Source organism: Ixodes scapularis, unplaced genomic scaffold (assembly GCF_016920785.2).
Source record: "Ixodes scapularis isolate PalLabHiFi unplaced genomic scaffold, ASM1692078v2 PGA_scaffold8__174_contigs__length_109621045, whole genome shotgun sequence".
NCBI classification, from domain to species: domain Eukaryota; kingdom Metazoa; phylum Arthropoda; class Arachnida; order Ixodida; family Ixodidae; genus Ixodes; species Ixodes scapularis.
Window position 1 is genome coordinate 107,063,412 of NW_024609883.1, and position 24,388 is coordinate 107,087,799.

At 47.4% G+C, this 24,388-nt stretch overlaps 2 protein-coding genes across 2 annotated transcripts; both read right to left on the reverse strand.

The window, feature by feature from the left end:
• Positions 1-221: 221 nt before the first annotated feature.
• On the reverse strand, positions 222-10,890 carry LOC8033906 (ionotropic receptor 93a-like). Its single transcript, XM_029979366.4, has 4 exons — positions 10,742-10,890; positions 9,936-10,153; positions 979-1,265; positions 222-518 (listed from the first exon to the last, which is right to left on the reverse strand). The coding sequence occupies exons 1-4, from the start codon at positions 10,887-10,889 to the stop codon at positions 275-277; spliced, it is 897 nt and encodes a 298-aa protein (XP_029835226.2). The 5' UTR covers position 10,890; the 3' UTR covers positions 222-274.
• A 1,479-nt stretch (positions 10,891-12,369) lies between these two features.
• Positions 12,370-16,104, reverse strand: LOC121833649 (probable glutamate receptor). The gene is made up of 3 exons (XM_042287085.1): positions 16,018-16,104; positions 14,686-14,776; positions 12,370-12,555 (listed from the first exon to the last, which is right to left on the reverse strand). The coding sequence occupies exons 1-3, from the start codon at positions 16,101-16,103 to the stop codon at positions 12,370-12,372; spliced, it is 363 nt and encodes a 120-aa protein (XP_042143019.1). The 5' UTR covers position 16,104.
• Positions 16,105-24,388: the final 8,284 nt, after the last annotated feature.

Genomic DNA, 24,388 nt, shown 5'->3' on the forward strand with positions numbered 1-24,388 from the left:
GCTGCGAGCCAACACCATCTAGAACAATGAAAGCATCCGAACGCCCCAGTCTTCCTCCATGGAGCGTCATCAAAGTCGGATGGCGCCGACTCGGCAATTGGACCCGAGTTCGACGCCGCGCGTCCTTCTTGGCGTTGATTGGACACGAGGTTGAGCCGAGCACTAACGCAGCACTCGTATACAATCTGTACCATCGCTCGATCTCGCTGTGATGACGTCAAAATTCTATCGCACGCGGGCTTTGATTATTCTAGGTGGTGTTTCCCGATCCCGGTCACCAGAAGCGTCCGTCGCACGAGGCCATCTTAGAGAGTGCGAGGCCCACGCACAGTTCGCAGCAGAAGGCGGTCGCGGCGAAGCCTAGCGAGACGAGCCAGAGCACAAAGATGCCCCAGAGGTCAGACAGAGCCAGAGTGGCCGCCGAGTCCTGCTGGATGGAGCCCCCGCAGCGGCTCATATCGCCCGTCGCCGTCGTCCACCAGTGGTCCACAAGGCCGGCCTCGACGAGGTGCCGGATCCTGCACCCAAGAGCCGGGAGCGTACACAACACCTCCCACACACTAGAAAATGTTACACCCTTAGGGGTGTAATACCTCATTTACACGATCATAGAGGTCCCTTTAGCTAAGGGACCTCTATGGTCGGCGGCGAATCAGTTCGCGATTCTCCGCACGTGGCATGCGCTCGCCACCCAAGAACGCTGGCTGCTTAGCCCTGGGACAAGCAGATTTACGGGTCTAGCACATTAGTGTGGGGATAACAAAGCCACTGTGCTGAATGCTCAGCATCACCTAGAGCAGCCCAACAAAGGGGCGCAGACTGCGTCAGCGCTAGGCTGAGGATCGTGTTCTCATTGATCGAACACGCTGAAGCAGCAGTGCTCAATCTCTGAACTCCGGCAGTTGATTGGTCTATGCCAGCAAAGGCATATTGCCGTCCGTCCCCAACAAGCGACAGCGAAGAAGGAAGGATACCCACACGCGGTTGACATCGGCGCGGAAGCCCGGATCCATGTCCATCCTGGTGAAGCTGTTGAGCGGGTGCGAGACCAAGCCTTCCTGGGCCAGGTAGAACTCGCTGTCGTGGAAGGCGCCGCACACGTTGGACACCCGGAACACCAGGGACGTGCCGTCGCTGATGACCACGGCCCGGCCCAGGACGACGCGCTTGAGCAGCTCCTGGCCGTACAGGATGGACGCGGGCTGCGCGGTGCCCCGTTCCTCCACGACGCGCCCGATCTTGCGCAGGTCTTCGTTGGTCGAGTGCTGAAGGCGACGACATGGTGCGTAACACTGCTTGAAATTGGGCTGGTTGGTTGTTCGTTGCTTTGGTTAAACTGCGCTAAGAAGGATTACAAATGGCGGCACTGAGACGAGAAAGACAACGCGATAGACAGGAACGGGTGCCTATTTCTGTTTGTCGCGTTGTCTTTCTCGTCCCAGTGTCGTCATTCGTAATTCTTCGTAGCGCAGCTGAACCAAAACATCGACGAGCTCGCGATCATTCGGGACAGGCAGGTACCGTCAGTGTTGTCACGACTCACGCGTGGTCTGCGAATGTGTGGACAACGTTCTAAAGCCGCAGGCACCCTGCTAATACATCATACAAAAGACAGCCTGCAAACGCTAATTCATTACTGTAACAAAGTAGAGAGCTGGGCTAGTTAGCGGAGGTTTAACATAGTGTGGGTGTAACAGTGCGTAACAACAAAGACTAAGAGAAGGAACACATATTACAGGACGACCGCTGACTCGCAACTAAATGTTTAATAGTGAAAACAGAAACATATTAAACATTTAGTTGCAAATCAGTGCTCGTCCTGTGTTGTGTGTTTCTTCTCGTCTTGGTTGTTACGCGCTGTTACCCCTACACCATGTTAAGATTAATAGACCTATAGCTATATTACCCAAGCATCAAGGAGAATGCAGATATTGGTGTTCCACGCGCCACACGTGCTGGCCTCAGCAGTATAGTAACTTTTTTAAAGCAAATACCTAAAACAAATGGCATCTTTCACACGCGTTCGTCAACGCTTATTTTTGGCTATTTACTTCGAACCTTTATACGGGGAAGGCATGCGCGCGTGGTGCGTGGAACATCAATCCTTGCATTCTCCTTGATGTTTGGGTAATATAGCAAATGGTCTATAACTGCTGCTATTACACGCCTGCCTATTATGAAACACGCGTCAGCGGGTGTGTCCAGCGCATTAAGCATCATCTCGTACTGCGAAAGCATTCCTGGCGATTCGGAAGATGCTGAATTTCAGCTGGAGCAAGTCCAGAAGTGACGTTAAGCTCCTGTCAAGTCTAAAGTTAGCAAAAAATCTCTGACCCCGAATAATCAGCAACCCCATCTCACGGTGGTAATCAAGCCGAAGGACCCAGCCAAGATGATCACCGCAATTAACCTAATATTGTTCTAAAAAAAATCCCCTTTAGATATTAACTCGTACCGCGCAATAGCATTGACTAGCTGCATTAGCAAAGTGATGGAAAGAATGCTGCTGGCCCGTATGAAGTGGGATTAGTGGAAAAAAGTGGACTCTCTCCTTCCTCCATAAATGGATTTCGGCGAGGAAGGAGCAGTAGCGACAATGTCACTGATTCAGTGACTAGCATTGAACAAATGAAAACCATCAAACAGATAACAACCGCTGTATTCGTAGATATAAAATCAACGTTGGATTCTGTGGACCATGGGGTTATTTTTCATAATACGAGGGCATTGGGACTTGGGGTGCGCGTATCAAGGGGGCACGACAAAGCCATGCCGGCGTTAACAGTCTTCATGACGCAGATGCTGTTGCTCCTGTTCACGGCATCACCAAGTACCTCGGACGGCGATGGGGCCTGCCCTTCGTCATGGTCGCGGGAGCACCCGTTCAACACCGACTCAGCAACGCAAGAGGAGGCTCCTGCTGCCTCACTCCTGACGTGGCCAACGTGGTCCCTCACCGACAACAACCGCAGGATGGCGCACCGTGGGACGTTTCCTTTTCCGTCCGTCGGCTGCCTTCAAAAGCATCTTCCACCGCTGCAATCGCTGGGGCACGACAAAGCCATGCCGGCGTTAACAGTCTTCATGACGCAGATGCTGTTGCTCCTGTTCACGGCATCACCAAGTACCTCGGACGGCGATGGGGCCTGCCCTTCGTCATGGTCGCGGGAGCACCCGTTCAACACCGACTCAGCAACGCAAGAGGAAGCTCCTGCTGCCTCACTCCTGACGTGGCCAACGTGGTCCCTCACCGACAACAACCGCAGGATGGCGCACCGTGGGACGTTTCCTTTTCCGTCCGTCGGCTGCCTTCAAAAGCATCTTCCACCGCTGCAATCGCTGGGGCACGACAAAGCCATGCCGGCGTTAACAGTCTTCATGACGCAGGTTAGTTACATGCAAAACGCAAATTGGAAACAACCAAATAACACCCTACCTTTTGAAATGTCGTGCCCCATCGACATGAAGCGCCTACTAACCCTTTCTAGCGACGCAGTCATTTTTGTATTTTCATGCAAAGCCTGTATCGAATTTCTTAGAGTCTTGCTGCTGCTTTCCGGCGATGTGGAAAGGAACCCAGGCCCCATGTCTCTAGCCCAAATAGAAGAATTCAATAATCTTAAAGACACTGTTACAAAACTTCAGGCGAGTCATTCTACGCTTCAGCAGGAAGTCACTCAGCTTAAAGAGCAGCAAAAGCAGTACGAAGCGACCGTTTCGGCCCTTGAGGAGCGCGTAGACCAGCTCTCAAGTGAACTGAATTCCCGGAAAGAAACAGGTGATTGCGATACATCTACTCCACCTCACCTTACGGAGGCTTTAAACGAGCTGTCTAAATTAAAAGCGCGCTGCGACGACGCGGAGGGCAGATCCCGCCGTTCTAATCTAATATTTTTTGGAATCGCTGACACTGACAAAGAAACTTGGGCTCAATCTGAGGGCTTGATCACAAGCCTGTGTTCCGAGAAACTCGGTATCGAAGTTTTACCTTCCGGAATTGAAAGAGCTCACCGGTTAGGAGCATTCCATCAGCAGAAAATTCGTCCCATCATTGTCAAGTTTTCATCGTTCAAAGAAAAAGAGGGCATTCTTGGTTCTGCGCACAAGCTTAAGGGCTCACGCGTTGCAATTAGTGAAGATTTTCCACTTTCTGTAAGGCTCGCACGACGTCGTCTTCTTGATTTTGCCAAACCAAAGGGAACGCCTTTTCGGCTGCGTCACGATAAACTTTTCATAGATGGCAAGTGTTTTGTGTTCGATGACGCTATCGGCTCGGTTGTTGAAAAATGTACGTAGCAATGCCGGCGTTCTTCGCGTGTGCCCACTCACAATCAAACTGCCAAACCTCACGTTATCAACAAGATATCTTCTATTCATTCTATTTTGTTTACTAACATTAGAAGCCTAATCCCAAAGAGAGATGATGTGAATTCCTTGATTCAAACATGCAACGCCGACTTCATTGTTCTCACTGAGACGTGGTTGAATCCCGACATATCAGATGCTGAATTGTTTCCTCCTTATCCAAACTTTCGTGTGTACAGGTGCGACAGAATTACTAGAAAGGGGGGAGGCGTACTTTTGGCTATTAATAATCAAATCACGTCTCGGCTCATTCCACTTTCTACCGCACTAGAAGTCGTATGGGTTTATCTCCCTACGGCGCCCTCTGTTGTACTGGGCGTATGTTATAGGCCACCTGATAGTAATAAGGAATTCACCTTTGAGCTTAATAAGTGTCTTTCTGAACTCGCTACTCAATATCCTAACGCTTCTGTTGTACTTCTTGGGGATTTTAATTACCCGAATATTAATTGGTCTACCTTCACATCCACTTGCACTTCCTCTCAAGAATTTATAGATCTTTGCCTAGATTATAACCTAACAAATATTATCACACAGCCTACTAGAATTACCGACTGCTGCAGCAATATACTCGACTTGTGCTTAAGTCAGGATCCTTCTCTTTTTAGCAACGTTACCTACTTAACAGGAATCAGCGACCATCTTGTCATCGACATAACACTCTCTCTCGCTGTTCCTCGAAAATCACATTATTGCAAATACATTCGCGACTACGCGAGGGCCGACTATGTGTCTATCAACGCATGCCTCGAAGACTTTTACCAATCATTCTCTGTTAATCTCGAGGAAAGAACCGTCAATGAAAATTGGACGCTCTATAAAAATAAGCTATCCCACTTGGTTGAGCGCTTCATCCCATTGACCCGCATCATATCAGATAACTGTCACCCATGGTATAACAAAACGGTGCATAGTCATGCTAACAAGAAAAAGCGACTTTATAAACGAGCGAAATCTGTCAACAATGCAGCCTCGTGGGATGCATATCATGCGTGTGCTAGAACATACAAAACCGCCATTGCTGATGCTAAAATTAAGTTTTATACTCACGACCTCCCCAACATTTTAACAAATAAACCCAAAAAGTTCTGGAAAGTGGTCAACCCAGCTCTGTCTCTTCCATTGCAGTTCATTAACGACAACGGCATCCCACTTTCAGACGAAGATAGCGCTCTTTACCTTAACAATTTCTTCACATCAATCTTTACTAAAGAAGACTTGCTAAACGTTCCCGACTCATGCCCATTAACTCACCCCCAGATGAATCCTATCATAATTGACCACGCAGGTGTATTGAAAGCAATAGAAAACCTAAAGGTTTCCTCGAGCTCTGGAGATGACCAAATTAATTCGAAGGTATTAATAAACACTAAACATATTTCCTCTGTTTTTCTCTGTGACATTTTCTCACAATCGCTCACGCTTTCCATAATTCCACGTGACTGGAAAATAGCTAACGTAATACCTGTTCACAAAACTGGTGATCGCCAACTAATAAGTAATTACCGTCCCATCTCTCTCACCAGTGTTCCATCTAAGCTCATGGAGCATATACTTTACTCAAATATAATAAACTTTCTTGACTCTCATAACCTTCTTTTTAAACATCAGCACGGATTTCGTAAATCTTACTCTTGTGAAACCCAGCTAACCGCCTTCCTTACTGATATTTACTCAAGCTTTGATTCGAATATTCAGACCGACGCCATTTTCATTGACTTCTCCAAAGCATTTGATAAAGTACCCCACCAACGTCTTTTAACAAAGCTTAACGATATTAATATTCATCCCTCTGTTGTTAAGTGGATTTCTGAATTCCTAATTAACCGTAAGCAATATTCCTCCGTTAACAACGTAAAATCTCCCACCTCTACCGTAACGTCAGGTGTCCCCCAGGGAACCGTACTGGGCCTCCTTCTGTTCCTAATCTATATTAATGATCTCCACCTTAACATCGCTTCTTCTGTGCGGCTGTTCGCCGACGATTGTGTCATTTACCGACCCATTCTTTCAAACCATGATCATCATGCTCTCCAGGAAGACCTAGAGTCTGTAATCCATTGGTGCGAAAAATGGCAGATGACATTAAACTTCAATAAATGTAGATCCCTATCAATTTCCCGCAGTTCGCGTGCCACACCATTTTCGTGTTACCTCTCTAACACTCAAGTAATAGCATGCTCATCTTATAAGTACCTGGGTGTTCATCTCACCTCTGACCTATCATGGACTACTCACATAACTTCTGTTATTTCTGATACTAACCGTTCTCTCGGATACTTGCGCCGTAACCTTAAACTTGCTACACCCTCCGTAAAACGACTAGCGTATACTACTCTTATAAGATCGAAATTAGAATACGCCTCATCTATATGGTCCCTATGGCAGTCCTACCTTGCAAATAATCTAGAATCCGTCCAAAACAGAGCCCTTCGTTTTATTTATAACAACTACTCACCATATACCAGCATATCAGGATTACGCCAATCAGCTAACCTTCATTCACTTTCCCTTCGCCGCCGAGTATCACGCCTTTCTCTCCTCCATCGAATTTTCTATCACAATAGCCACCTTAAAGAATCACTGCTATCACCTCCCCATCGTATTTTCCCGCGTCTAGATCACCTATGTAAATTACGTCCAATTCGATCATCAACTGTTTCTCACCAGACTTCCACACTACCATTGGCCATCGAGGATTGGAATTCACTACCTCATAACATCGTTTGTATTAATGATACTACTAAATTTGTTGAAGCCATTACCCTCTTTTTATCTAACCTACCTAGCTAGCTTACAGTGTTATAATTGTGTTTACTGTTCTATTTGTTTTTGCTCTATTGCCACCCCCTTGTATAATGCCCCACGGGCCCTCAAGGAAAATAAATGATGATGATGATGATGATGATACCTAAACTGCCAGCTACGTCAGGGAGGGACAAGTTTTCTTGTCCATAGAAGACGTAAACACCAGCTTCCACGAAATCAAGCGAGCAGTTCCGCAAGGAGAGGTTCTCAGCGCTATACTGTTTAGCATGATGCTCATAGGCCTTATTAAAATGCTTCCAAGAACTGTATCGATCTATGCTGACGACATCGGTTTCTGGGCGTGCAGCAGATATTTATATATAAATAAAGCACGATTACAGGAAGCCATCAAGATCACAGCATTGAACCTTCTTTATCGGTGTCTCTACATATCACCAAACAAATCAGCTGCAATGGAATTCACCAATAAACTTACTGACAAATACCCAATTACTCTAGATGAAATTGCTATTGCATATGTTCCGAAAAACACATTTCTGGATGTACCCTGGATAGACACCTGACTTGGAACTCACACATAAAGCGCTTAAAGAAGAAGCTGATCTCATTCGTTTAAACAATCAGAATGATAATCGGAACTAAAAGGGGTGGCTCTTCCTCGGCCCTCATGGCCCTTTACAATGCCTTGTTTCTCGGGCAGTTGCCCTAAAGTCTACAGCTGTTATCCATAAAGCATCACGACCTCTACTGAAAGAACTCAAAAGTACTCAAGCACAAGCTTTGCGAGCGTGCTTAGGACTGCCTAAATGTGCTTCAAATATGAGAACTCTGGCAGAGGCGCGAGCACTCTCACCCGTCATTTCACAAACACAAGAAACCTTGCGCGCCTATCTTCGTCGCAAAACTCGAGTATATACACACCATCGGGGAAATATTGCGACTGAAAGGCCATCACAAGGTTTCGCAGAGGTTGTAAGAGTGCTCGAATATTTCATTCTCAGTGGTTTTGAAACTGTGCCTATTCCGACGTATCCGCCGTAAAAGTACCCTCCCCCCCCTCCCTTTTTAAGAAGTTACAAAAAACATTCCATATGATCCCAGGGATCACATCAAAAACAGCAATGCCCATCCTTGTGATTACTCAGGTTGCTTTTTAACACATCCATCGGACCTAATCTTACTACAGTGATATCTTCACTGATGGTTCCACAATGCCTGCATTATCTTTTTGAAGGGTATATCTACGGGCACATCATTAAATGCAAAACTAAGCCACGTTACATCATCAACAGAGGCAGAGCTCGTAGCAATACGAGCAGCCGTCACAGATGTAGAAAGTCCAGAATTTTGGGCAATATTTGTTGACTCTAAAAGTGTAGCCCATATTTTCATACTTCCCACGAAATACGGGAAACAGCTCGCCGTGATACATGACAGGGACGAAATATTATTCTACCATGGATTCCCGCTCATTGTGGGGTCGCCGGGAACGTCTCTGCTGACAGAGCCGCCAGAGATGACCACAAGAGCGCGTTAACGGCCTGAATTCCATTCTCGAGATCAGACGCGATTATCTTATTGAGGAATATAGGCAAAGAAATGACAACTTGTCTGTGGAAAAACCCTAAACATCACTACACTTTTCGTTACCATGTAGATCCTCAGCTGCATTTCCGTGTTCCATGAGGACTTCCAAGAGAAATCGAGACAGTATTGCATCGTCTAAGACTCAAAGTTGCACACACTAACAAGTACCTTCATAAAATAAGCAGAACTGGCTCTTTCGAATGCACACGTTTCGAATGTTGGATGCCCATGGCATCCAACATCTGTAGTGCTATTGCTTAAAATATAACCTTGAAAGGAAGGCAATGAAGCCCGACTGAACCTGACAGAAGACCAGACAGACCTTAATGTTCTGCTTGGTACTTGGACGGGTCTCCTGCACACGCGTAAACGCCCATGGAAGCTCTTCTGAAATTCCTCGAGAAGATTCGCCTGCCCCGAAGACTCTAGCAAGTGCAGGTGGACTGATAAAAAAAATAACGAACCTAGCATTTTTTATGTTAATCTTGGTGTTCGTTGTGTGATATTTATTTTTAGACCGCAGACAGTCTGCAGACTGCATCTTTTGGGCGATGTATGAGCAGTGTGGGTGAGGTTTCAAAGAAACGTCTGCGTGCTCACTTTCCTGCAGAACACGGAGGCAACCAATGGTGGCGAAGAATAGAAGAATCTCAGCGAATGAAGAGGCTGAGAATACACAGGGGCAATGAGCAAGTGAAACGTCGTCCTCATTGTTCCTGAACACATCGCTTTTTTTTTTTTCTATTCGCATTTCAGTTTTGTCATTCACTGGGATCTTTTTATTCTTCGCCGTGGTTAGCTGTCCCCAGTGTACTGCGGAAAATATAACTCTCGGAGCTTCTAACATTTTAAAAACTCCGCGAGTTAAATATTCGCGCTATGGCGTCAAAACAACAGCTCCGCTCCGTTGCCAACACTCTATCTCGTGGCCTCGCCAAGTTGCCACGGTGCAACCAACACGAGCGATCGAGGCCCGTGCAGAGTTCCCATATAAAAGCGGCGCTTTAAATTATTGACCAAGAAAGAGAGAAGTTTCGCAGACGCTTTACCCACGGTGCAAAGTATTATCTTACACCGTGGCTTCAACTCACGTGAATCGCGTTTCTGCGCACTCGCAGCCCCTCCCTCCCCCCCCCCCCCCCCCCCCCCCTTGGTGCGTGCAACGGCGGGCTTGTTCGCAAACACCGCGTTGGTCCGACAGCCTTGGGACTCACCGCCACCATACCGACGTAGGAGGTGCCCTTCCACATGAAGGGCTGCACCACGGGCTTCCGCACCAGCTGGCGCACTGAGTCGATCTTCTCCACCTCGGACTTGATCATGAGGCAGGCCCGCATGTGGCCGCAGAACGCATTCATGAGCACGATGGTGGCCAGCCACCACACGCTGCTCAGCAGCCGCAGCACGCTGCGCCGCGGAGGCGCTGCCGAGCCTGCAGCGCGTTAAAGGGAGCAAATAAAGAAAGGGTGTCAGAATTATCTGTGCGCAGGCCTCAAGCGCTTCATACTATGCTAGGAAGATGCCCGCAGACAGCTTTTGTACGGCTAGCGTGTCACCCAAGAGAGTCTCAAACAGCTTTCATGAACTTTCTTTTCGTATAACGCGTTAGCGGTGTGAGCGCAGCCTAACTATCCTAGCAAAAGCAGAGGCAACACGGAATACGTCGAGTGTTGATTCGCGGTGATGGTCATGGTGCACGCAAGAACGTGGTACGCACCCTGTTCCTCGACGGCGCGAACATCGTCGTGCGTGTACAGGGAGAACTTTTAGGAGAGGATAAGACGAGAGCCCGCGGGAGCGTCGGAACATCGAGCTCTGCTTGAAATGATCAGTGGTCACACCCGCAAAGCTAGCTGACTTTGTCTCGACTCAGTGTTCGAACGCGGTCGAGCAGCTAAACATTAAACATATAAAGATAGGCTGGGATGTGTAGTTTCCGTACAGTTTGAGACAGGCCCCGCTATAGGATGCATTTTGACGTATTGTTCAGGGATCAGATTGTCTCCCAGGCAGCATCTACCTTCCATGAAGAGGTTTTCCAGATACTGCCACAGAGCGTCGCTGAGCTTCCCCAGGAACCTTGTCCACGTCCACCTCTTGGTGTCGTAGAAACCTTGGGCGATTCCGGTCACCAGCGTGGTTATCAGCAGAGCAGCGCTCAGAAACATCCACACCTGGGAAGTGGAGCAGGAGTGGTTCGATGTGCGCCAAAGTCACTCAGTTATGTTTCCGAATTGTGGTCTGTTGTCCTCCCCCCCCTCCCTTTGTCTCAGGGTTTTATAAGTATGACCATTCACCAGCCAGCCTGTGCCATTACTCTTATTTAGATATAAACTTGTAAATACTGGAAAAACTTGGGTATTGTTATACGCGGATTGACTCCAGGGCTACCTGATAGATGGCGCCACTGTGTTCTCTCGTCGTAGGCAGTCACCAGTGGTCATAACGCAGCCGTTCGAAGTTAAACCTAAGTTTGAACCAGCCTTAAGAGTGTAATGGTATCTACACATATACACAACATTACACGCCCTTAATTGTAGGGGTGTGAGGGTGTAATGCTGGAGTGAGCAACCATTACATAGGCGTTTGTTACGATGTGAGTTATAGACACTTCAAAACATTCTTAAGGGTGCAAACTAATTTAGAGTCAGGGAAAAGTCAGCACGGCAAGCTTACAACGATATATGTTTTCGCGAAACCGTCACCACAGTGTCTCGGAAGAGTAATTTACTCTGCAATCGCTTCTACGATTTTAAGGCTCCAGACAAAAAAAATAAATAAATAAATAAGCCTAAAATTTGGGGTTCACGTATTATGCCGCAGCTGCTCCGAAAATTTCATTAAACGTTTTAATTGCCATAAACAACTCGCAGGAGTTACTCCAGTTCTTTTCAGCATAATCACCAGCCACCTCAAGACACCCTTTCATTCGATGAATTCAACGGTCGAAGCAATGCTGGAAGTCATCCCGTTTCACGAGGTTAAGTTGCTACTCAACTGCCGAAATCAGGTCTTTTCTTGCCTCAGACATCTTGTCCACGGAGGGTTCCTTCAGTTTGAAAAATAAACAAAAGTCACAGTGCTCCACGTCAGGAGGATAGGCGAGTGGAGTGAGCAGATCGATCCTAGATTCAGCGATGAAGTTTAACGTTCTGCCAGACGTCTGACGACGCAGTTCCTTCTTGGAGCGACCTCCGAGTAGTTGATCTGTTTTCTCATTTATACTTCCCAAATAATACGACTAACAGAGGTTATCGCGTGATCTACTAAAGTAACACAAGAGCGAGGTTTGCTCTTCGGGTAATTGTACTATAGGCCGTTTTCAAAAGTGCACTTCATCTAGTAGCTGCTGCGACAGCTATCCGAGTCCGCCATTGATTGGGCATGCACCATGAGCTCCTATTGGACACGAGTGTGACGTCAGCGTTCGGCTAGGACTCGGATCCAATCAGACGCTTCGTGCCCAGGCAATGCCGACCGCCAACGTTCCTCGATGGAGTTTTGAAAAGCGTTTATTGTAGGAGAAACTAGTCATCAATAAATTTTCATCGCGAATAGTCGCATTCGCATTAAACAGCTTTCTTTTATATATATATATATATATATATATATATATATATATATATATATATATATATAGCAGCGTGTTTAGCAGTACAGCGCCACGCTCACCATCCAGTCAAAGGCCAAGACGTAGCCGAAGACGTTGCTGTCCTGGGCGTGCTTTCTACCGGCTAAAATGCGCAACTCCTCGTGGTAGAACACCGTGGTTGGATTCGCGAACTCCAGCCTTTCCTCTGCCGGGAAGAAGGGACCCATGGCCAAGTCGCTTTCCTGGACAGAGAAAAAGTAGCAGCGCCTTTTTTTTTTCGTTTTTACCGGACTGCAAATTCGTACAAGTTGACATCTCTTGGAGACATCGAGACGAAAATACGGTGAAAAAATCACGTAAGGTATTATCGGCTTAAAGGCTGACAAAAAGAAAAATGCACCGGAAGATATACAGCTACAAGTTGGCTACAAGAAATGCAACTATAGAAAACAAATCTCGACTAAAAAAGAAAGAAAAAACTCATCATAAATACGTGCAAGAATTTTTATTTTTTATTGTCCAGTTTATCTTCCAGCTATGTATAATGCAATGCTGCGATACGTGCAATAGGGTAATAATTCAAGCTGCGGCGAACAAGGTACGACCTCTAACGGATTCAGTCATGGTTCTCAAGCGCGAGCACAAACACGAGTATACTTCTGGCTAACTTGAAGGAGTCGATCTCCCTTGGTAGCTTACACTCTAAAAAAACGTCTGTGCGTCTACTTTCCCGCACAACACTCGGAGAACCAATCAGCGCAACTTACGGAGGCTGCTCAGCGAATGACGATGCCGAAACATCTGTTTAGATTAAAAACCGCAGTCTGAGTTGTGACATCAAGCAATGCAAAACGAAACGCTTGCATTGCTTAATGTCACAACTCAGACTGCGGTTTTTGGTCTAAACAGATGTTTCGGCATCGTCATTCCCTGAGCAGCCTTCGTAAGTTGCGCTGGTTGGTTCTCCGAGTGTTGTGCGGGAAAGTAGACGCACAGACGTTTTTTAGAGTGTAGGACGGGAGTTAGACCTATCTCACCAGGCAGTTTGGCTACTGCACCGTTGCCGCGGTGCATCCAGGGAGCTTTAGTATTTTTGCAGGTGCATTGGCCTCGCTGGAGCTTTGCGCGCGCAGAGCATCAGACGGACCGAGCTGCCTCGTACGCTGCCACCTTTCTCCCGTAAACTAAAATTATGGCGGCACCACGCATGTGCCAAACCCTTGGTTAGATCCGTAGTGTTGTGTGAAGTACATCCAGAAAGTACTTATAGTAGAGTACAAAGTAAATGAAAAGGTATGTACTTGAAGTAAGTAAGTATACTCCGGGCGGAATGTACTTGAAGTAAAGCACAATAAATACAATATATTGTCAAAGTAAAGTACAAGTACTTTTTAAGACAATTTTTATTATGCCCTTTCATTACCCCATGCAGTGTTTTTTTTTTTTTTGTTTTTTTTTTCTTTTAGCCGGTATGCATTGACCAGGGAGAAATCGGCGGTTCATCAGTTATTTTCGAAAATCGCGGTGAATATTGCATAAAGTCAAGTGGTCACACAGTAGATGTTTTACTCTCGCTGATAAACTATTTAAAACAATCAACTTGTAGGGTACTAATTTTTAGCAGTCTTATAACCACCATTACTTCACTAAAAACAATTCCCAGATGATATCTCGAAAGACGATAGCGCGCTTTCACATGACTATACGCAATTGTTGTTAGGGGTTGACAAAGCATCATTTTGTGATATAAATTTAACGAGTCCAAATTTGGGGGATGAACTTTCCTCGGAAAGTACCAAAAAAAAATACTTTAAGTAAAATACGAGTTCATACTCAGAGAATGTACTTCAAATAAAGTAAAAGTTTTCCAAACCTACTTGAAGTATACTCTAAAACAAAATCCGTTCTTGAAAGGTTCTTCGACGCCCCAAGAACTCGTTCCGTTCGTGAAGAATGGTTTCGCCTCCAGCACTATCGCCCCTTAAAACCCCGTATACGTTTTTCACGAAGAACCCTTTTATGGGGTGCTAAAAAGAACTGTTTAGGTTGTAAAATATAGAGAAGCTGAAGAACCCCTAAAAAAATTTTTTACGACCAGATTTTTTTTAGAGTGTATAGTACTTTAAGCACAATGTACCTAAAGTACTTCCCAACACTTGAAATCGGTCCATTGCCTCACTGTGAATTTGTGATTGTTCAAGTTGATTTGCGTTCTTACATGCAGCCGAGTTATTTTGGTTAGATTCATTTCGATACCTGTAACTTTGCATCAAGACGTTTTCCAGGGCGAGGTTTGACCCGCACTCCGGACACACAGAAAAGCAAAAAGGTACCCAGATCGAATTTACGCAGTAAATCTTGGACAAACGCACGTTTCTGAAGAGCATGCCCATTGAGCCCGTCCACGTCCCGTCTGGTTGAGGACTGCCCGTTGTCACCTCACGAGGCACGGCGATGGTGTAACTGGGAGGGAAAGCAACCGCACCTGATGACGGCACTCGGGCACCGAGTACACTCTGGAAGTAGCTACTCGCCTGTACTGCTCCTATCTTTATTGAATGAAACAAATTAAAACGCTATCATGATTGCTCTAAACTATAGTTCCGCTGTCGGAACGAAATCAAAAGCACATGAGCCCACCTTTAACGGGAATATTTATGCGAGAATATCGCTGCACTCCACTGTAGAGTAGAAACCCTAAAGCAGCGGTCAGACTGCTCGTACAGCAGACAAAAGATACGCTGTTTGCTGCAGACATGACGAAGCATGTTTTCTTCATGTCTGCAGGCAGTGTTTGTATGAACAATCTGACTGCGGCTTCGCGGAGAGAAGGTCGTCTGCTTCTTGCGCAGGAGTGTCTGAGACGTCAGACAGACGCCGAGCCCTGATTGGCTCCGATTGAAGGATAGTGGGTAGGCGTCAAAGCAAGCTGCCTTGACGTCTACCCACTATCCTCTATTCAGAACCAATCAGCAGAGCTCGGCGTTCTGACGTCAGCACAACCCCTGCAAAAGAAGCAGACCAACTTGCGCTCCCCATAGCAGAAAAAACACGCACGAGGCAGTGCCTGTAGACTAGGGTGTAAGATAGACAGGTGGGGAAACGGCCCATAGAAGCCTACGGCAGCGCAGTGACCGTATTGTGTACTCGTCTGCTTGCGGGTACCCCCGACTTGCGACAGATGGCGCTGCGGCGAGAAGAAAAAAAATCGGAATCGAATTTGCGTGGAACTTTATGGGAAAGTGCGCAAAATAAACCGAGATCACGACAGTCCTTCATCAAAAATCCACGAGAAACCATCTCCGTCAGTTTAGCCGGTCGCCACCGGTCGCCCACCTGGAGTGAGAGTTCGCGGTGCTCCACATAGATGGCGCCACAGAAAAAGAGAAAACCGAGGGGGACACAATGCGGTCACTCATTTGGCTCTCGTTTCCCCACCTGTCTATCTTACACCCTGCTGTAGACTGTCTTTTGTAGAGCACGCGGGCCAATTCTTGCCTCTAAAAAAAAAAAAAAACGCTCGCGTATTGTCATGTTGTTTAGCGGGTTTGCGTTCATTCGAGGATATGGGTTCTACGAAACGATACATGTCGATCTTGTATATTCGTTTTCCTTTTCAGCAGCAATCCTCGCCGCAGCCTCCAATGACACAATGGCTGCCACAGTCTCTCTGGTGCGATCAAACCGTTGAGTGGTGAACGCACTTGAAGCGCAGCACGGCGACCAGGGAGTTGAAGATGTTGCCGAGCGGCCCGGACAACACGTACTCTCCTTGGCTGTTCGTAACCATGGTCGTGTGCGGTTTATACTGAAAACAACAACAACAACAAAGAAATAGTACAGCTATCTCATGCTTTTGGACTGGATAGACCCACAGCCTCTCATGGCTAGTTGCAGCGAATTCATGAAGCAAACACTAAAGACTGGAACCGTATGATCAAAACGGAAAAAAACAAACAAACAAAAACAGCGCCGAAAAACACAGGGACACAGACGAAGGAAAGCAAGACAAGGCGCACTCTCACCTGAAGTTTATTGAAATTAAAAAGCTTATATAGCCACAAAAAAAAAAACATTGTTAATCTTAACTACTCAGTCCGCGTTTCAGAAATTCAAACTCGTGCGTAGATAAAGACACGACCGTGTCACTTATACAATAATTTTCCCTGGACCTAATTTCAAATGTCTCGTGTAATTCTCGCGATACTTTATTTTTGTATCTAGCCAAAATCTTAGTGTCAGAAGGTTTTTGCGGCTATATTAGCTTGTCAATTTTAATAAACTTCAATTGAGAGTGCGCCTTGTGCTGTTTCCCTTCGCCTGTGTCCCTGTGTTTTTCGGCCCTATGTCTTTTTTTTTTTTCGATGAACCAACTGGTCAAAATTTCTGTGTTTATTGCCATATGATCGAATAAAAATCAACATTTTGTGCGCAGTCACGGCTTTCCTTGCAAGTGTTTTTTTTTTTTTCCCCGAGACACAGAAAGTGCCAAAAATAATTTACTCTAATTTTTAGGACGATTATTTGTCGACCATTGCAGGACCTCACAAAGCAAACTTATGAAGCTGGTTATAATGCAGTCGGTGCACAAAACTCGAGACAAGACAGAAACAGGGCACACCAAAAAGTCAGCCCAGCATTTACACTAAAAGCTTAATAAAAATTCGTTAGTGACCTGATTTGTTTTTTTTTTTTTTTCTTTTTATGTCTTTCCCTCATTTTGGAGGTTTACAAATATTGCTATAAATATGAAGATAGGCTACACCACGACTCGCCTTAACGTGAACTACTGCGAAGCCTACTAGAGTAAACAGGCAACTTTGGTAGTTTTCCCTGTCGACCGAGCGTTTTGGTGCAACCGCTGTCTTTGTTAAGGTAAAAAGACTGTAAAAAGACATCACGAGTCTTCCTACAGCGATCATAACGTGCGAGAATGGAGAATGAATTGCAAATCTTACCGGAATGATTGAAACCCGAACGGTTTTTCCGTTCATGCTTGTCTGCTCATACAACGGAGACGCTCGCACGAAAAACGGATCCTTGCAGGGATACAGAGTTAACCACTTGACCAGAGGGACCGAATCGAGAGCAATGCTACCTAAAAGAATCTCAGTGCTGCCAGCTAAGGCCTCAAGTGATTCGTTGGCCACAGGATGACGTGGACGTCATCCAACCACCAATCATGCTTCGGTCGCTTTTTTTCTTTGCCGTCTCCACGCAAGCCGGAACGGCCTAGCGTCATAAAATGCACTCCCTTTATCTATCGCAATGGTTTCCGCGCACTGGAAAGACGATAATCGGGACAAGGCATGTCGTTAATGTCGCGTTTCATATCCGGCCCTATAAATGAGCGAACACGGAGGTAAAGACAATTATGGAACGATATTTTCTGTATGCGGCGCAGCAAAAAAGCTGCACTAAAACACTGCAATGTTTTCTTTTTTTTTTTTTTTGCGTGTTTCGTTGCAGGCTACATCGACATGCGGTAGCATCGCGTGTTTTTTAGCCGCTCTCTTGCTTGCCGAACATCGCTCTCTCTCTCTACTCCGACGTTTCTTTGGCACGTCGGGCACGGCCACACTCAGCACGTCCCCGCTTTACTTGGGCTCTTCACTCGGCCGTTTCCTCTTGCGAGGCACTGACCGCGGTGACATGCAGTGAGCGCCTCGTACCGCGACCCACGGATGCGCGCCATAAGGACGCCACGTTTGCTCCAGCGCATGCGAATCCGTCACGATTACTTTAAGAAATGATACCGCACTCAATATCATCTGTTATGCGGATAACTGGGTGGTTTTGCAATGTCGATGTCGATGACCTTGACCACGGCGCAAGAGGAGAGATGTGTCTGAACAAGGCCAGAAAGGGGGGCCAAAGTTTCTTCACCTGGGCTTCGCGCATCTCCCGGCAATGTCGGATGAAGCCCCAAGCGCGTGAGCGACGAAGACGGGCCCTGCGCGGCAGTTTCCATGGCAACCCCCGCGGACGCTGTTACGTGGCGACACGAAATACGTTCACGTTACAGCGTCCGCGGAAATTGCACGACGGATTGTATTCGCACGATGGAGTTTCTCTCCGAGGAGAGGATTAAACGTCATCGAGATTTGACGTCACGTGCGCCGTTTCACGGATGTTCGCTAATTCTCCGAGCCCGCGGAGAACTTGCGACCGGCCTACAGAATGGGGAGTTTATGTGGACCGTTCTCCCACCTCCGCTACGCACTCCGGAACGAAGACGCCACTAGGGAGTTTTCGTAGACCACGTTTCCCCCTCCGCTAAGCACACCGCAACGAAGAAACCGCTACTGCGCCTGCGCGCCGTTGGCCTTGACTGCAGAGTTACGGGTATCGTAGTGGGTTGCGGAGTGCGTTGCCGGACGGCGAAAACGATCTACGAAAACTTTCTACTACTGCGCATGCGCGGCGCTAGCCTTGCCTGCAGGGTTCCAGATCTCATAGCGGGCTGCGGTGAACTTTGCGGGACAGCGTAAACGATCCACGGAAACTCCCTATTAGGGAGTTTTCTCAGATCGGGCCTTTTCTTTTGTCCCCCTTTTCTGGAAGAAGGACTACGATCAACAGTATTAAAGTGTGGGGTACCTGTCTTTTTTTCTATTTTCTGCCTTCTGTTCGATGAGCTCCCGAAAGCCAGCAACAGGTTAACGAAAAGAAAGACTTCGCCGACTCAACTACATGAGGCTCGGTCGTGCGAATGCTCGCTCGGATTTTCTGCAGCGCCTCCTTCTCCTCGCGGCCTTTCTTTCTCGCAGCTCTATGACGTGGTCGGTTTTCTCCGAAGATAAAGACACGTCGTTACTCGCAGATGTCAATTTCCCAACGTGCGCCGCTGAGCGCGCGATACGATAGCTCCCAGGTCATTACAGCATCAATCGCGCCCGAATAATCCGTAATGGCGGTACGTGGTCCCAGAGAGGTTGTTCAATGAATTGGGGTAGTTGCATTGCTTCGATTTATTTTTTCTGCCGCATGCTCGACACGGGGGGGGGGGGGGGGGGGGGGGGGGGGGAACCCAGCCGATGATTTTACGGGAACCAGCGTGACGAAAGAACCCAAGACCTTTTCGCTTCTTTGTTGTTGGAGCCCGCGAGCGATACGCCACGGTACGTTGCGTCGATGACATTGCACAATTAACTCAGTAAAGTGTGGCGTCGGAGCATAATGGGGAGATCCGTTCCATTACGAAGAAATTTAAGGTAATTCAACACCGAAACCTCAGGCTGTATATTGGCCATCGGGTGTTGGGCTTAGAAACATCTTAGGTGGGCCATTCTAGGTCAAAGGAGACGCAGCAATTTTTTCATGAATGGGATATGTACAAGAAAATTAATTTAGATAAAGACGCCTCTGAACTCAAAGAAAAGTATTTTTTTTTTTTTTGCTGATATCATGTTCTAAATTTCTGGAATTTACGTAAAACCCACGTAGTTAAGAAAAACATTGTGAAGAGCTTTCAGCCTTTCCACTCTGGTAAAGAAGGAAGACCAGCGAAGCTGCACTTCGATGGAAATGAAGTAATGGCCGGTCACAAGTCGGCAAGCTAGAGTGGAAAGGCTGGAGAGGTTACCGCCATCTATGATTGACGGCGGCACCCAGACAATTGGTAATCCGGTTGCCTGGTTGCCGCCGTCGCTCATTGATGGCGGTAGCTGTCCAGAGTTCTGTGTCCTCGTCTGTTTGCTGACGGAAACGATCCTGGGGAAACTAGCCCTTAACAGCTCCGCTTTAAAAATGGTTGCGTATCAAACCAATTTAGGTAGGCGCCTAATTACTCAATAATATTGTCACGAATGACGATCAATGAAGCGACAAGAAGATTAAGGAAACTAAACGTTTAATGGGGCGAACTTGTGCCCCCCAAAAAATAGAAGAAGGCTACACCAGGATCGAGCTCTCGGGTTAGACTGACTCCGGACCGGCCTGCGGAGCACCTTTTGTAATGGGTTTCTGGAACATTCGGCGTAGAATGTGCGTAGAACATTCGTAACTCGAACAGACGACAACGTTCTCGAACTTGCGAGAATGTCAAGTTCAAAGAATAAATAAAATTGTCAGGGAGGCCTTTCAGTTGTCCCGCCTTTAACGCAAGCTTCCAACCTTGAATAAAACTTCGGCGTCTCGTGAGCTTCGAGCATGCACGCGCGGTCAAAGCACGACGGAAGACGACTGGGCATTCGAAAGAGACGCCCCTCTTGCCTTGTCCGTGACATAAAAATGTCCAACACCCCAGTTATATTTAATCGGAGCCCGAGAAAATTTATAAATTATCTCGTCATCCCTCATTATTAATATTCTTGAAATCTCAATTTTCTAATAAAAGGATCACGACCAATGGCGCAATCAGCTTGTGAGGACGACGTGGTCTAAGATGGTATATTATTGCATGATAACCGCAGTACTACGTTTGAAACTCTTACGACAAGAAAAATTTTTGTTCATTGGTATTCGCGTAGTATTTTAATTTTTAAATACCCAATGCGTGCATGCGTAATGAAAGCCCATCCTGAAGGACTACTTTTCGGTCGAGCACGCGACTCCCCTGAAGCAAAGCTAGATTGGCAAAATCGCGATTCGTCGCCTGGCTTCCGAGCTATCAAGACGTATCGCGATGAGCTCCGTCGGAGCGGTAACGGCCGCTGATAGCCGTGGAATTTCTGCTGAGTTAGGCTCCCAAGGATACAGGATCGTACTGCCTCCCCTGCCGAAGGGCGTTCACGCCCTCAATTTTGTCTTTCTGCACGCCGACATTACGGCGCGGCCTTATCGCATTGAAGATTTTAAAGCCGGACTCGAGAAAGCGGGGAGTACTAGGCGAAATCGCCGCATGTGGTTCATTTCAGATGAACCACGTGTGGATGGTGACTCTGAAAACACCGTTGGCCAAGAAGAAGCTGGTGGACGCCGCGTCCTTCGAGGCTAAAGGGAGACGCTGCATCGTCGTCGACCCGGACAAGGCCGAGGTGAGGCTGAAGCTTCATTGGATTTCTTTTCACCTTCCGGACGAAACCGTGAAGAAGGCCCTGGAGCCGTATGGCAAGGCTGAAGACGTCGCCCGAGAGACCTGGCGTGTCGGAGGCTTCGAAGGTGTGCAGTCGACCACCCGAGTCGTGAGGCTGACCCTAAGGGAAGGCGTCACGCTCGAAAACCTGCCGCACCAACTACGACTTCCAGGCTGCACGGCCTTGGTGCTGGCCCCGGGTAGAGCTCCGCTCTGCCTCAGGTGCCGTCGAACCGGCCACATTCGTAGGGAGTGCCGAGTGCCGCGCTGTGAGAGCTGCAGGCGTTTCGGACACCTACGCGACGACTGCAAGAAAACCTACGCAGACGTGGCTAACGGCGGCCCTGAGGACGACGCCTCGGAGCTACTCATGGACCAGGATGAAGCTGAGGACGCGGCAGGCGGAAACTCGGAGGGCAGCCAACCTCAGAGGCGAGCCGAGACCACCGTGGTCGTCCCACCACCCGAGACGTCCACCACGGCCGAGCTCCCCGCAGAAAACACGGACATCCCGAAACCGGTGGGCGACGACGTCGCACGCGTTTCGGCCCTCCAGGGGGACGAGCGCGAGCACGACTACGCCTGCCGGGAGTCGACCCTGGCTGCCGTTGAAAGGGAAAACGACCAGAAGGACGGCGAGATGGACGCCGTGAGCGGCTCTGCCAAGCGTTCCCTGGAACCGACACCAACCCAGGAGCCCGGTCAACCGCAGAACCTGCAGGAGCGGGTGCTCCAGAGGTGGCAGACGGTGACTTCGAAGAGGGGCCGACGCCACGCTCCCCCTCAAGGACCACCGGAGGGCCACGTGCCGAAGGCTCCATAGTGAAGGAACTGTACTGCGGCTGAATAATATTGCTTAGGCGGCCTAGTACAAGTAAGAGTGTTGTATTTTTTGTATGTGTTTACCTGTTTAACTTAAGCGGCTTTTTGTATCGTAGCCTAGCCTTCTCTCTATTTTAGCTCCGTGATATTAAATATGTCTCTTAGTTTCGCCACTTTAAACGTCCGTGGGTTGGCCTCGTCGAGGAAGCAGTACCAACTGCAGCGTCTGGTAGAGGACGAGCAGCCGGACTTTCTTGCGGTGCAAGAAACTAAATTGCGGACAGAAGAGAACATTGAGGGAGCGCTGAGGCCTTATCTCCGGCGATATGAAGTTGCCGCTAGTCATGCTGCGGGTCGGTCGGGGGGCTGTTTTCTTTTTTTAAGAAAGTCCGTGAACTATGAAAACTTGCAAGTTGTTATCGATAAGTGCGGGCGGTTCATTTCTTGTGATTTCACGCTGTCAGATGTCCAGTGGCGAGTGATATGCATCTACGCTCCCAATAACGCGAAGGATAGAGAAGTCTTTTTTCAATTTTTACGTAATTATCTGGAGTGTGACAAAGTGATCGTGTGCATGGGTGATTTTAATTGTGTCTGTGACGAGCGGGATAGTACTGGAGCGGCCATGAGTGGTGACAGCAGTTCGAGACTTTTGAAAGAAATTGTAAACGTGTGTGGGCTCGAGGACGTCGGTGCCTTATGCACCATAAGAAGTGGCGTAAGGTATACGCATTTTCAAAATACGTCACACGCTCGTTTAGATCGTATTTATGTTACAGTTGACGTACTGCGCACTGTGCACGGTTACCGTGTCCAGCCCATTTTTTTTACTGACCACTGCCTCGTAAGCGTTAAAATTGGCAGGAAAGAAAGCAGAGCGTCTCGTTTTAACTGGCAGCTTTGGAAATTAAACCGAACACTTTTGAATGATAAACTTTTTGCAACCACTGTCGCTGAGCTGTTGCGGGGTGTGGTCGAAAAAGAGACTTGTATCAGGGAGGCCTGGGAAGGATTCAAAGAGGGAGTTAAGTTGGCCGCGGTAGAAAGGGCCAGTAACATCACTTTCCAAGCTCGAGCTCGCGAAAGGCAGTTGAAGCAAGACCTTAAAGCATTGTGTCGAGTAGAGTGTGAGCACCCTGGAACTTGCGGCGATGACATTCGGCACATCAAGATGGAGTTGGATCAAATATACAATGAAAAGTATAAAGGAGCAGTCGTGCGGGCACGCTCGGAGAAATTTCTGTTGGGAGAACAGCCGACTAAGCGAGCTCTGGCTGAGGAAAAGAAGTATGCCCTGACTCGAGAAATAAGAGAAATAGAATATAAAGGGAAAATTAGCAGCGATAAAGATGTTATAGAAGAAGCTTTTGTTGAGTACTTTGGGAAGCTTTTTGGGGAAAAACCGACTCCCGTAGGATTTCGAAAATTTAAAGATTTTTTGTCACTCATGCCCAAGTTGGATGAGGAGGTTACAACGTGGCTCGAGGGAGAAATCACGCTAGGAGAGGTTGAACGAGCAATAGATTCGCTAGCGAGACAGAAAACCCCGGGGCCTGATGGGCTTTGTGCAGAATTTTACCAAACCTTTAAAAATGCCCTTAGTCCCGTACTGTTGGCCGTATTTAATGAGTCATTCGAAAATTACTGTCTACCGAGTTCCTTTGTAGAGGCCCACACCATACTGATACCGAAGTCGGAGGACTTGTCGAAAAGGCTCAGCGTGACGGGATATAGGCCGATTACATTATGTAACATAGACTATAAGATTTTCACTAAGATTATTACGCGTAGGCTCCAGTGTGTCATTCGGGACCTCATCGGGGATCACCAGACATGTGGCATTAAAGGAAGGTCCATTCAAACTAATATTCATATAGCGAGAAGCATTTTTGAAACTGTTGGGAGGGATAAAGTGGCAATGATACAATTAGACTTGGAGAAAGCGTTTGATAGAGTTAGACATGATGTTCTAAAGAGTATTTTATTGCATGTTAATGTAGGCAAAGTTGTCCTAAAGGGCGTAGATATGGCGTATAAAGGTTGTACCACCAGGCTGGTGTTAAATAATAATGTTTCTAAGAAAATTGCAGTGCTTTCGTCAGTCAGACAGGGATGTCCCCTTTCACCCTTACTATTCGCTCTGTACCTTGAACCTTTCTGTGTGAGCGTGATAACTAGCAAGAATATCCGGGGGCTTCTTTTCAATAGTGTTGAAGTTAAAGTGTCCGCATACGCTG

Bases quoted from the DNA above. Each gene is read 5' to 3' on its own strand.
- LOC121833649 (XM_042287085.1), bottom strand. From the start codon at position 16,103: ATGGTTACGAACAGCCAAGGAGAGTACGTGTTGTCCGGGCCGCTCGGC. The intron at 14,777-16,017 runs GTGCGTTCACCA...TTTCCCTCCCAG, and splicing joins GTCGCCGTGCTGCGCTTCAA to TTACACCATCGCCGTGCCTC. The intron at 12,556-14,685 runs GTGCGTTTGTCC...TTCTCTGTCCAG, and splicing joins TGGGCATGCTCTTCAGAAAC to GAAAGCGACTTGGCCATGGG.
- LOC8033906 (XM_029979366.4), bottom strand. From the start codon at position 10,889: ATGTTTCTGAGCGCTGCTCTGCTGATAACCACGCTGGTGACCGGAATC. The intron at 10,154-10,741 runs GTAGATGCTGCC...AACGCGCTGCAG, and splicing joins GGAAAACCTCTTCATGGAAG to GCTCGGCAGCGCCTCCGCGG. The intron at 519-978 runs GTGGGTATCCTT...TCTTGGGTGCAG, and splicing joins CGCGCCGATGTCAACCGCGT to GATCCGGCACCTCGTCGAGG.